At 40.1% G+C, this 13,098-nt stretch overlaps 1 protein-coding gene across 7 annotated transcripts in view; it reads right to left on the bottom strand.

The window, feature by feature from the left end:
• Positions 1 to 23: 23 nt before the first annotated feature.
• The window catches only part of LOC146654195 (rho guanine nucleotide exchange factor 26-like), a 29,064-nt gene continuing 15,989 nt past the window's right edge, over positions 24 to 13,098 (bottom strand). For all 7 annotated transcript variants that reach the window (XM_085380526.1, XM_085380520.1, XM_085380522.1 and 4 more), the window contains 4 exons: positions 9,020 to 9,229; positions 2,622 to 2,692; positions 2,330 to 2,434; positions 24 to 1,997 (listed from right to left, as the gene is read on the bottom strand). In XM_085380526.1, the coding sequence (XP_085236652.1) occupies positions 1,855 to 1,997; positions 2,330 to 2,434; positions 2,622 to 2,692; positions 9,020 to 9,229 (529 nt within the window). In that variant the 3' untranslated portion in view covers positions 24 to 1,854. The remainder of the gene's footprint in view (positions 1,998 to 2,329; positions 2,435 to 2,621; positions 2,693 to 9,019; positions 9,230 to 13,098) is intronic.

Here is a 13,098-nt window from a genome sequence, read left to right as displayed (position 1 = left end):
GTCATTGATCAGACTAAATGATGGGCAATTCAGCTTTTATTAGGAGTTGCTGATTAAAAATATAGAAGGCTGAATAATCAAGTTGCTTCAATATAATCTGTATTTACGAAAACATACATTACACATTTTAAGCCGTTTTACATATTTACATGTACAAAGGTAATTTACACTAGATACAAGAGAGGAAATGACTTAAACAAGACCGGCTCCTGCTTATGTGTGTGGTGCCAAAGCTAATGTTCCCTGAGAGCAAATGCAAAGCTGTTCTCTTTGAAAGTCTGGATACTTGTGTCCTTCCTCATGGCAGCACTGCCGACCGCCATAGCTTGGTTCGTGTGGCTCAACAGTTATGGTTGTCATTTGGACTGAGTCCAGAGCAGTTGGCTTGATAGATGGTGTTATCTTCATCCTTTGACCAAGTCATTTTTCTTCTTTAGCTGGGCAACACTAAAAAGATGACTCATGCTGGGCAATACCATTAAGAGCAGGGCTGTTCTCTATCTTCCGATCTTGCCATCAGCACACAAAATTAATTTTACCATCCTTCTATAACACAATAAATATGAAGGGGTGGGAGGGTGTACACCCAATATCAGTGCCAGTCCACGCCATTAAAGCCACCTGTCTAATACTGTGTTATACCACATACTTAAACTACTCTTTGGGCAGTTTAAGTATGTGTCAAAGCAACACCTATATGAATGCCACAGACAGCTCAAGATGATTTTAAAGTTGTAGCTGGCTGCTGCATATACCTGTGTCTGAGACCGATCTTGTGTATTTGTGCTTGTAAAATATTTCAAACAATCAAAATCATTGAGTGAATGGAGCGTCTAATAATATTTGTGACATGAATGAATCATTGATTCATGATGGTGGCATTAACAGGAGACAAGAGGGTAGACAGACTACCTTCTGTTATGCACTTAACCCATAAGAGAGAGGAGATTATATACAGATTACTTTGTTTTCAATATAATCCAGGAAAAAAAAGAAAATGGATTCTGCTATTTACACAAAGTGCCTTAAGCTTCAGACAAATAGCCCGTCTCTCTTTTGCAGCTCAACGTACACCACTTTGTATTCTGTTGCAAATATTGTCATAGTTTCACATGCCATCAGAGGCTGATTAAACACTCACAGGAGTTTCCACATTAACCCACACACTTTACATAAGCTGCCAATCACACCCTCCTTCCTTATTATCACTTTCACAATCAACAAGATGCTGGCAAAGCTTCAATCACATGGCCTGAGAAGCCTCATTAACAGAGCGCATGCCAGGCTGTTGTTAGTTTCACACAATTTAGCCTGTTTTACCTCTTACAGTATTACTGTACTCTCATTTTAATTGCACATTATAAAGCGTATTCTTTGTAAATGAACAACAACAACAAAAAAGCATTTACAAATTTCATACCAGCTATTGCTGTGTGGTAGGGTGCTAAAAAAGCAGTGACTTTGGCTGTGGGTGTGAAGTTTTACTAACCAGGCTAGGGAATTAATCAGTGTGACAGATCCCACTGTCAAAATGTCCCACCTGCACAGAGACAAATCAGTTATTAGGGAAATCCGTCTTCCACGTGTTTGTTTTTAGTCTTTCCTTTGAAACTTAGACAGTGTGGCTGATATTTATTGATGATTGTGGCTCCATCTTTATTCCACTGTGAGGGCCTAGCAGCCGCAAGGCTCTCATAGATGTCCAGTTGTCCCCTGGAGACAGGTCAGTGGTATGGTTATTGAACTCATTCGTCTGAGTTCAGTGCTTAAAAAGGCAGGTCACTGGTGTGTTGAGGGTTCACTAATGGCCAGGGAAAAGCCCCATGTAGGTTAAGCAGTCTGCTCATCGTCCTGTCACACATTAGTCTCAAGGCCCTGCAGGCGGTCCATTCTCTGCATGTTGCGTTCAATAGTGGCCTGGCATGTAATTGGTTCAGCACACTCGCTTAGAAACCATCCCCTCTCTCCATCACGCAGCCGCTCGCCTTCGTACCAGCCTAAGAAGAGAAACTGGCTTTAAATGAAAACAGAAGAATGTGTTGTGTGGTACTTTATGCTTTTACTGGCTCTTCTTTTTTGGTTCTGTCTGTTATTTAATGTGAAAAAGGCTTCCATGTGTTTGCACAGATGTGAAACCACATCTTCAAACAGGTATCAGATCCATTATGTGGAAAAAGTAAATGCAGACTTTGAAAGAGAGATGGAGAGTATGTAAAAGTAAATGATGAAAGGAAACCGTTGAAACAGGAAGGTGGAAAATGAGAGGAATATTAAAGAGTATGAGTGAGGATATATGAAGATATGAGGGAGGCAGAGAGAGCTGACATACCATCTTCTACAGTCTGCCAGACAAGCACCACATCAGCCACCTGCAGAGACAACTCGTCTGGCTGCCTGGCGGTGTAAGTTCTGATCATCTCCACCTGCATGAGATCTGAAAGAGCACATCTGAATCATTTTAGAGAAGTCACACTGGCACTTTAAATATCTTTTGACAGGCTAATTTCAACCAACTCAGCATGAGGAAACTGTTTCAACTCATAACCACAAGGTGGCGCAACAGGCTAAATAGAGAAGTCAGGACAGAGCGTCCATGTGAATTATGTGTTGTGGAAACTCACTGGTTCGGTCCTGAGTCTTCTTATTGTTGTCATTATTGTTCAGAGCACTGATCCACCGAGCACGCTCATTCCTGAAAGAAAACGTAATGGCACATGAGGAACTATTAAAGGACTTTATAGTGTTCCCAAAGTTTAATAACACCACAACTCTCAAAATTTTGCTCTACTATGGGAGTTCCTCGCTGCTTTAATTTCAGTCGAAGATGCTTTATTGTTCAGATTTTGTATCATAGATACAAAGGGCGGTCAGAATCAACTTAAAGAAAATAAAATGAGGTGGAGTTGCACGCAAACAGCTTTACAGGCTAGTGTGAGCCGCACAGGAAGCTTAGTGTTCCCTCGCTATCCTCTGTCCCGTGTTATTGAGAGGGCACAGAGGTGTGTTTTGTAGTCAGAGGGAACTGAAGGGAACAAGCACAAAGGCTTGTTCTCAGAAAAGAACTGCCCTGCTTTGCTTTGCTTTTTTTCTTTCTTGTTTGAGTTTCACAGCGAGGAAAAGTGGGCGGAGTTGCACAGATCAGGTTCCATGAAAATCCACCTCTCATTTCACCTGTTCTAAAGGATTTGGAAAGGGAGAGAGGATGAGATAAAGAAGCCTACGGAAATGAACCTGCGGGGGTTTGCTGAGGCCCTCTGTGACTCAGCACTGCTGGCCCTGGATCTTGCAGATGAGAACAAAATGCACAATTGTATGGACCCTCTTCACAGGGGCCTCAAACGGGACGTGAAGAGACGAAGCCCATGAGTCAGACATCATTACTGCATTTCAATCTGTTCTGGTTCTTTTCAGGGGGGAAATATCTTGGCCATGTCAACAACTAACTTGACAATGATATAGGTCAGTAGAGATTGGATAACAATTACTTTTAATAAAATCGTGAAATTAAGAGAACGGGGCGTACCCACACTGCAATATCAATGCCTGTCACACGGTGTGACCTTTGGATTTGGTGGATACATTTCATAACGATCAACTGTTGAACCAATCACCTCTCTTTATCACCTGTCGGTGTGCTTGAAAGCAACCCTGCATTTTTGTCACTTGATGGCCTTTTTAAAAATAGGACAGAGTTTTGCCTTTGTTCATTTCTGTGCTAAAGATGCAGGTTCTTTACATTCATTCGAGCTGCTCTGTGGGGAAAGACAGCTGTTAGTTGTTGCTTCTGACAGCTGGAGGTGCATGCCAGATACAGATACATGTGTGCAAACAATCACAGCAAGTCACCTCGCACTAAAGCTGCTGAGATGCCTGTTTGAACCCACTTTCATTTATGGGTTCAAATATAACAAGCACAGGCTCTAGGCGAGCATCATAAATCCAGAGGACTTTGTTTCACTCCTTTTCCATTGTAAAATGTCTTTACATATTACAGATAAGAAGAAATGACTGCCTCTTTCTAATCTTCCATCCCCTGACAACTTCAGCAGCACGCTACTGCTTTTCATCTTTACATCTTCTTTCCTTCCTGTCAGTTTGTTTACTCCGATCGCTCCTGTTCCCACCCTTAACTGACAGTATTTGGGTACAATTCCTACTTCTCAGACTGAAACGCGGCATATCTCAGCACGGAGCAACGCAGCCAGGGAATTTCCCAAACCAAGGGGAACAATCTGCAACTACTTTTTTTTTCTTCATTATTATCACTTAAAATGAAAGTAGAAAGAGTAAGAAAACCAGAGTGCAACAGGAATACAGTCTCTCTGGTAGAGACCGTCACATAATCTCTGCTGCTTTGTGTTGTAGCTGCATATCTGACAAGCAGAACTGTTTTGCTGCAGACCTCTGTAGCGTCTCTGTTTCACTAATAGAGAAGAGCTATTCACTGACGACGAGACACAGCATCAAGGTCATGGGAAAGACACGTTGACATGAGCACAGCAAACAAAAGGATACACAGAAAAGAAAAGAAAAGAAAAGGAAGAGGGCACAGACAGAGAAGAGGAGAATCATAAACACTGCCACAGACAGCAAAACAAGCCACACTGAGGTCCCTGTGCCATCTCAAATCCAGCTGTCTGTGTGAATTCCTGATGCATTACATCGCTGCTAAGGTTAGAGGTCATTGTGTTGTATGTAAGCTTCTTAGACCTTGCACAAAATACTCAAATTAAACTAAGGCATCAGCTTAAAAGGTCGGCAGGTAGAGAAAAAATGAACTGAAAGCAGAAATAACCACACTGACAATAACAGTCCATTTCCACAGTTTCATTTCAACAAAAACAGACCTGCCTCGAGTCAGAATGTGTGGAATTTCCCTTTGGAATATGGAGAATATAGAGAAGGGTTTTTTCTTTTTGTTTTTTTTAATGTTTGTATATTTGTGTTAACACTCATTAACAGATAAATCATGCACAGACCTGCATTTTGTCATTAGCACTTTTGTGACAGTGACAGGAAAAGCAAATCAAGTCCCTGCCCCACCCTATCCAGTTAGCAGCTGCATGTCTAGGCTTTCACTTTGGAAAGATTAAAAAACATGATTGGGACCAACCTCATCCAATACGTGTAAACGATGTATGAAAATTATTTGATTGCACTGCCTCTTTAAGAAACTGCCTCGTACCTTGCTAATTATTGTATAATATTTCATTATGTCAGTCATGTGAGTGAGAGCCACAAAAGAAAAATGTACACATCGACCTGTTTTAGTGTTTGCATTCAATCTGCTCAAAAGATGGTGACTTATGTTGGAAGATGTCATTTTCATAGTGGTTGTTTTATTTTGATACTGTGGCATAATATTGTGTGTAATATTAGGACATTTAGTCAGCTATGATGGAGGGAACAAATGTTTAAACTGAACAAAAATGCTTTTTGGGGCTCTTCCTGTGCTGCTTTGTATCCAGTATGAAATGAATAGTGGATGCTTCATCTTTTCTTATTGCATTCACAGGCTGCACAAACTGGCATGCAGGCTACTCGATGAGAACCTAAAACTGTTTTTTGTCATGCAAATAATGTCAGAATTTTATTTAAATGGAACATTTTCACAATTTTACGTCATTTAACCGAGTCTTATAGATAAACTAGTACTTTCAAAAAGTTTCTGCATTACTGTTCACCAAAATGAAGATCAAGTCACCCGGGTGAACAGAATTATCGAACAATATTTTATGGACTTGTGTTTAAAATTTTTATAAAAGTGGTTAAGTTTATATTCTGAGATCCTGTAGTCATGTTAATGTCCACTGTGACACCAGTTTCCGAGGCCCAGCATCTATTTATCTGTCTTATTTGCTTCATTTAGCTCGTAAACAGGCTGGCTAATGAAACAACACTGTGTGTCAGGCTGGGTTAAATCGCCAAATTGGGATGAATGAATGGAGGAAAAGGAATTTATCCACTGATTTAAAAACAAAACAAAGCGAAGACATTGGCTGCTGTTGAAGTGATGAGACAGGACGGTGAGGAAGAATCGGGAAGAGTTAAGTTGCAGGCAGGGGGAAGGATAGTCGTGGGAAAAAGCCTGCTTGGCAGTGGATTGTTGCTAGGCAACAACTTCAACAATGACTAGAAACCACTGTAACAATGGACAGTTGCCAGAGTGCCCCCCCCCCCCACCTCTCTTCTTAGCTCATTCAGGACTACAGTGAGTGAAGCGCTGACCCTCCACATACATACCCACACATCTCATCATCTGAGCCAAGGGCCCCAAATACATCAAAAAGGGAGTCTAGGGGGTTTCCGCAACAAGCTATACTACATAGAGGAGGCACTCAGATTGGGTGGGGGATCACAATTATGCATGCCAGAGTAGTAGGTCAAGGCATCAGCAGGCGGTGCATTTAAGGAAGTCCACTGAATCTGCCTCCCGTGCATTCACACATAGTACTATTACATAATACTACTGCAGATACTTTGCCAGGTTTTTGCACTTAGTAAAAGTGCAGAAACAAATCATTTAAAATGAAGGCTTTTGTTTTAATGACGTACTGTGTGAGGTGTCGTGTTTTGGAAACAGTCGTTTTTATTACCCAATAATCTGTTGAATATTTTCTTCATTAATCACATCATGTTTAGTCTGCAAAACGATGAGCCGAGTTAACAAGTTTGTGCTCATTTGGAGATTATTCTCAAAATAGCATTTCAAGTTTAAAGTCATTACAGTTGCTGCTGTACGTACAAAACTCCTTCTGCAGATGGAGTTGGTAAAATATGTCGACCAACTTTTCAAAACATATATCCTCTTGACTCCATGAGGATATAAAAAAATAAAAATTAAAAACTCAGTATCGTTGCATCTGTCCACTGCCAGCCATTTTATTTTGCACTTCCAAATTTGTGTTGTTTTTCCTGCTGACTTGATGCAGCTTTCTGCACCATATCTCCAACGTCCTTACACTTATCACCACACTGTGTTTATGTGCTTAAAGAGAAATTATTTCCTCGTTACTAAAACTGGTTTATGAAGCACTGATTTCAGTAACTACTCTAAACGAGGCATTTTGTAGAGAGTTTAAGCTTTGGGAGTTGTTTGACTTGAAACGACCACTTTAATCTCCATATTTCAACTTTATTCTGAAACTGATCGATGTGTTTTTCTTAATTTGGCACTATTACCTCTTCTTAGACATTTGCCTCCCATACAATAATTAATAAAGGCTCAAACTATCACTGAAACTAACAGAGACTAAGCTAAAACTAAACATTTTGAAACAGTAAAAAATTAACTGAAACAAGCAAAGTTACTCTGGAAAAACTGAAATTAAAGTGAAAGCAAAAAGTCAAAAGGAAATAAAATAAAACCAGACCGGTCTCTCACATATGGATGCTTAAAGCACTTGTCATTTTAAAATTCGCTTGGTTAATGTTTTGCCGATAACAGTCATTATGAATTACTTTTAAGAACCTAAACCAATGTTTGGTGGGGAAACAGGCTCCTGGTAGACAAATTTTTGACTTGCAACTGCCACCCCCCAAACCTCTTAATGAGGACTTTAGAGAGAATTGTTATCGCTCTGCTTCTAAGATTACAGCCGGTACGTCAGTGACACCTTGTGTGCATGCCTCTGACGCAAGAGGTGTCGGCAGTTCGGCAGAATCTGCTACCCTGAGCTGAGAATGGTATTAGGGTGGGGTTGTAACTTTAGAAATAACCAAAAAACACTCATCCAGTGTGAAAACAGATTCATTTTCTGTAGGTCATCTAACCCTGGAACTTTAAACCCTCGCACTTATTTGCCTGTACTGGCCAACTTCCATCAGGACTGAAAAATAACTATTAATCTTTTGAATGCTTGACTTGATGGCTTGCTGTAAGGTATCCATGTTTAGTTATTGCTGACTAAATCCAGGTTTAAACATGTAGTATTTTTATCAATAAAATGTAATTGCACACCTGTAGTCACCAAAACAAGGCAATAATATTATAAACAGTAAATGGTACAAGTCGAAAGACATTTTTAAGGTTGCAATTTGCAGTGTAGACGTGCCATATACACAGCCTACACAGAGAAACCACAGCTTCTGTAAAGGCAACAGACAGGGAGGTTCTCTAACTACACAGGAATGAGGGGGAACCGGCCCCGTACATATGAAAACACTCCTTACAGTATCAAACCACAGCAACAAGATGCGTGCGCAAACGCCTGTGCATTCATCGAAGTGCGCATGTGTGCATAAGCTGCAGCTCCCAGTACTCAAAAGAACAAATAAACCTTGCAGGAAGCCCAGTGCATAGCTGATCCCTTTTGTTTGTGTGGGTTATACAAGCAGCCTTTAAATATTTTTGTTGTACTAAGACACAGAATCCAAAGCTCCAGCTACACTGACTGTATTTGTGAGTAAATATTTAAGTGGCACATGCGACAAATTTCTGAACCAACCCCTTAGACTATAAATAAAGAGAGCCGCTTCTATTTAGAATACATGATTGTTTTGTTGACTTTATTCCAACCCAATCATCTGATACAGCCGGTCTGTTTCAGAGTACAACTCCAGACAGTACGACTGTATAATGGAACAGCAGACTTTATTTAACAGTGCGCCCATCTCTTCCTTAAGTAACAAAATATCCCTGTGACTTGTAATGGTGCAAAAAGAGACTATAAAATAAGAACCATGAATCTTCTTTGCTTGAAGTTAAAAGGTGTATTGGAGCACATACAGAAAAGATAAGGGAGCAGAAATTTGATCCAAGCTCCCTCGCAGAGAAGAGTAGACATGCTGGTCTTAAAATTTTAAGAGATTGAGCCTTATTGTGTGGTTCAAAGTGAAATCACACGGCTACTCTAGTTTCCCAAAATGATGATAGAATACACATGAGTGTTTTAATGAGAGTCAAAAATGACTCATAGTTCCTTATCGCCATGCCTCATAAATCTGTGACAAGTGAAATGCAAGTGAAACGAAAACAGCACATTTAAGAGGGACAAAGGTTACAAAAAAAAGCACTTACAGCAACTCTGTTCCAACGATCATGGTCACCTTGTCACCAGAGCAGTTGCTAGGGAAACTCAGTCGAAAGAGGTGGTTGGCGCCAGCTTGCCGTGAGCTCAGCATGCTGGTGGTGCTTCTGATCGGTGACCGGTTGAAATCGCTGGGTTGACAAAAATCCACACTGATCTGATTCCTCAGAGCGTAGTCTATGACAGTGTAACTGTCCTCACTGACAAGAAAGACAACAAAGTGATCATTGCATGAAAATTCAGTGTACTTAGTCCACATCACTTACAAAGCAAGCCATACAATTCTATGAATCATGAAGTGGGAAAGACTGTACTATGGTATTTAATGAAGAAAATGTTCAATTATCCCTCAGATTTGGTTCCAATCAAAAGTCCAAATGTGCAACTGTCTATATATCCTACGACTGCACTCTGTTTTTGCTTGTTTAACTGCATGCCTACATTTCCCACGACTTTTTCAAAAAATCTAGTAGCAGCTGCAGTTGGTCAGAAACATCTGGAGCTGATTGTGAAACACTGCACCCCTGACATGGCACTGAACCTGAAGAGAAAGTGTGTGTGTGTGTGTGTGTGTATTCATAGTGTTAAGGAGCTGAAGTCCAGCTCATGTTTTATCAACCTGAGACTGAAACAGCAGCCAAGCCGAGAAGCTACTGGACAGCAGCTAGCTTGTGCATTACATAAACTCAAACAGATGCCAGCAGTGAGCACGTCTGACTTATACATGATGTAAAGTGAGTGCCAAAGCCAAGCAGCAGAGGCATGCTCCATGGATTTTCCACACAAAACTCTGAAACTCACGGTTGTGACTTCTTTGAGAATCCAGTCATGGTTGGGAGGCTCACAAGGTTTAACCGACACCTACTCTCCAACTATCACCCACAAGTTAAAACCTTTTTCCCCACTACGTAACACTTCTTGGAAGAGGTAGCTTTAAGAGACACTGCACTGTGTGTCTGTGTATAAGATGGATGTAAGACAAGCACAAATCTAACTGTGACTAGACACTTCTCACAACTTCTTAAAGGAGTTGTTTAAAGGAATAATAATAATAATAATAATATGATACCCACGGGAAATTTGCATTCCTGCAGATTTAGAATGCAATTCGTGTCTATAGAATGGTGTTAGTTAGCTTAGCTTAACAAAAGACTGAAAATGAACTAATAAAAGTCAACTTTTCATGATTACTGGTTAGATTTTTCATACTTGTCAGATATTGAAAAATAAAATGTTCTCTGCTGAGCATTAGAGGTATAATTCGAGTGATTACAAAAGCAGGATAATCATCTACCATTATGTTGAGTTACCCTAAACAGTCCATTTATCGTTCCAGATTCAAAATGTGCATTTTACCAAAACCTATTTTTAACTATGTAATGTCAGTTTTAACCTCTGTTATCTCCTATGCTCATTGAGGAATGGAGATTATATTTGAGGAAGTCAGACTGCCACTGTTGACAGTGACAGGCCTGCTGCCCTTCACGACTGAAGGAACATGAATTATGTGAATATTTCTGCTTTGCCTGCATTATTATATTATATTATATTATATACTCTATTTATCTAAAAAAAAATGCTTTTCCTGAGCTCTCTGACCTCGACATGCACATTAATTGTCATTTCAACACTTATCCAGGAATGGGGATATGAGCAAATGCAACAAATAGAAGCAGGAAAGTGTTACTGATAAGAGAAAAGTAGGAAAAGGAAGAGAACCCTAGAGGGACAGACAAAGAGTGACAGGATGGAGGCAACAGAGGTGTGTCTGTGTGTGTTTGTGCGTGCGTGCGTGCTTCAGCAAATTTTCCAGTTATTATAAGATATTTTGAACCCTTTATCGTAAAGCTATATTGTGACAGTTATTTCTCAAGAAGGTCTGGTGCTCTCCATTTAGAGCTATTCTGTGTACGTGTATGAACACATTCCTGTATGTGTGTAATTTTTAAAGAAAAAAAAATTGAGCATCAAAACAAGCTGATAAAGGCCCACCAAACATTTGTTCCCAGCTGTCTGTAACTTGTAACGTGATCTGGGCATGCCTATGGGCAGAATGGATAACGGAAATAACAAACGTCTTTCAATTCCTACACAGATTTTTTTTTCGTATGTAAGGGTAAAGCCTTTGAATTCCACTCAGCTGACAAACAAGTTAAGCTGCATTTCACTTTATCTTTTTTTTTGGCTGAAAAATTAAATCGATGAATTTAATCACCTAAAACAATCTAAGATAATCTTCAAATGTGACCATTAATTGCAATTAGAGATACTAAAATAGTGTTTGGAATTTGAATCTCTTCAAACACACAAAAATGAAGCGTTAACAAGATAAAACATCAAACACGCCATTAGCATCATTAGCTTTTTGGCTCCTGACTGACCTACAGGTGAAATGCCTGGAATGCCATTGACATCATGACACTGGGAATGCGATGGGTGGGGAAACTGCATGCTTGAGGTTTGAGTTTTTTTGCATGTGTGTCAGATCATTGCCAAATGGCAGATGAATTGAGGTGGGGAATCGCCGTGATATGCTTTGTCAACATGTGGGAGAGAAACGTTAAATTCTTAAACAATTTTATAAAGAAAACCCAAGTTGTGGCTTTCCTTTTCCTGGACACCCACACACACCCACACACACACCCCCACACACACACACACACACACACACACACACACACACACACACCCTTCTAGTAGCAGGAAAAATTCATTATCACAGCTGTAATAAAGAACAAACAGTTCAAGAAACAAGCAAAACTAATATAAACCTTTAAAGACATGTTGAGATAGAACTCCATGTAAATGGATACGTGCCCACACACAAAATAAGAGTATAATGCTGAAAGCTGAGCCTATGACCCAAAAAAAAAGGAGAATAGACTAGACACAGGCACATACAGCAAAAAACACAAACAAACCATAAGATCAAGAGGAAAAGAATGAGAGAAAAAAAGCAAAAATAAAAAGAATAGATGGAAATCTCAACATGAATTAATGTTTAGATGATGCCCAGCATTTACACAGGAACATGGGGGGGATGAGAACGAAGCCAGCTGGAGTGTTATGTAAGTGTTCCTGCGAGCCAGAGTCCAGCAGAGCAACACTTTACCAGTGCATGACACAAGGCCCAGCCTGACAAAGGGATGGTCCATAGTTTAAAGTCAATAAAACAAGAAGATTGTCTCGTCTCTTCTTAATGGCTATATTGTCCTCTCCATTACAGATTTAGCAGTGGGTGATGTACAAAAACAACTAACTTTTTTCAGATATCATGTTTTATGTGTGGAACTGTACAAATCTAAGATGATTATAAAAATAATAGTGAACATCGGTAAGCACACAGCATACTAAAAACTTACAAACAGCTTAGTTACTTTTGAATACATGGAGTCAAATGACAGGCAAACAGATTTAGCCTTTCTTTCTTCAGATAGCACAGGGTTATATATACACTCTCAAATGGCTCTAAGGTCATGCCTATGCTTTCTCTAGCCTACTGTGTAAGTAAGTGCTTTGGCTCTGACCTTTTCACCCCTTTCTTGTGGTTTTGACAGAATCCTAAAAATGTTAAAGTGAGACAAGACTGAACTTGCAAAATATACCACTCAAACTATAAGTCTTAATTTCAACAGAAAAGGCCATTCTGCCATTATACCTACAAGCGCTTGTGATCTAGGAGTGCCTGGATAGCCTTGTGTGCCCCTGGTGAGCTTTTGTTTGGATTACTGCAGATGGAGTGCAGCAGAGTAGCGTGCCACAGCTGGACTTCAGCGCTCTCCACAGTACAAACCAATATTATAACAGCTTCCCCCATCCAAACGTACGCACACACATAAATACACACTGTGATTCCGGAGCCCTCCCTTTTCCCGAATCCGTCTTCCAAACACAGGCTTGACACCACACACTGCTGGAGTCTGCTGTGGCAGATCAGATTCCCAGAAAAATATCATATGGAACGTTTCTTTTCTTTTATACAGTTCTGAGGAATTCTTAGTCTGCGAGTGGCGGGATTATTACTTCCAGACACTAAGGAGATGGCCGGGAATTTTTGTTTTGGCAAAAA

The sequence above is a fragment of the Rhamphochromis longiceps genome, linkage group LG14 (genome assembly GCF_057381845.1).
Source record: "Rhamphochromis longiceps isolate RC_006_pf linkage group LG14, R_longiceps_female_GT1.1, whole genome shotgun sequence".
Taxonomy (NCBI): Eukaryota; Metazoa; Chordata; class Actinopteri; order Cichliformes; family Cichlidae; genus Rhamphochromis; species Rhamphochromis longiceps.
This window is presented reverse-complemented; position numbering and strand designations above follow the sequence as displayed.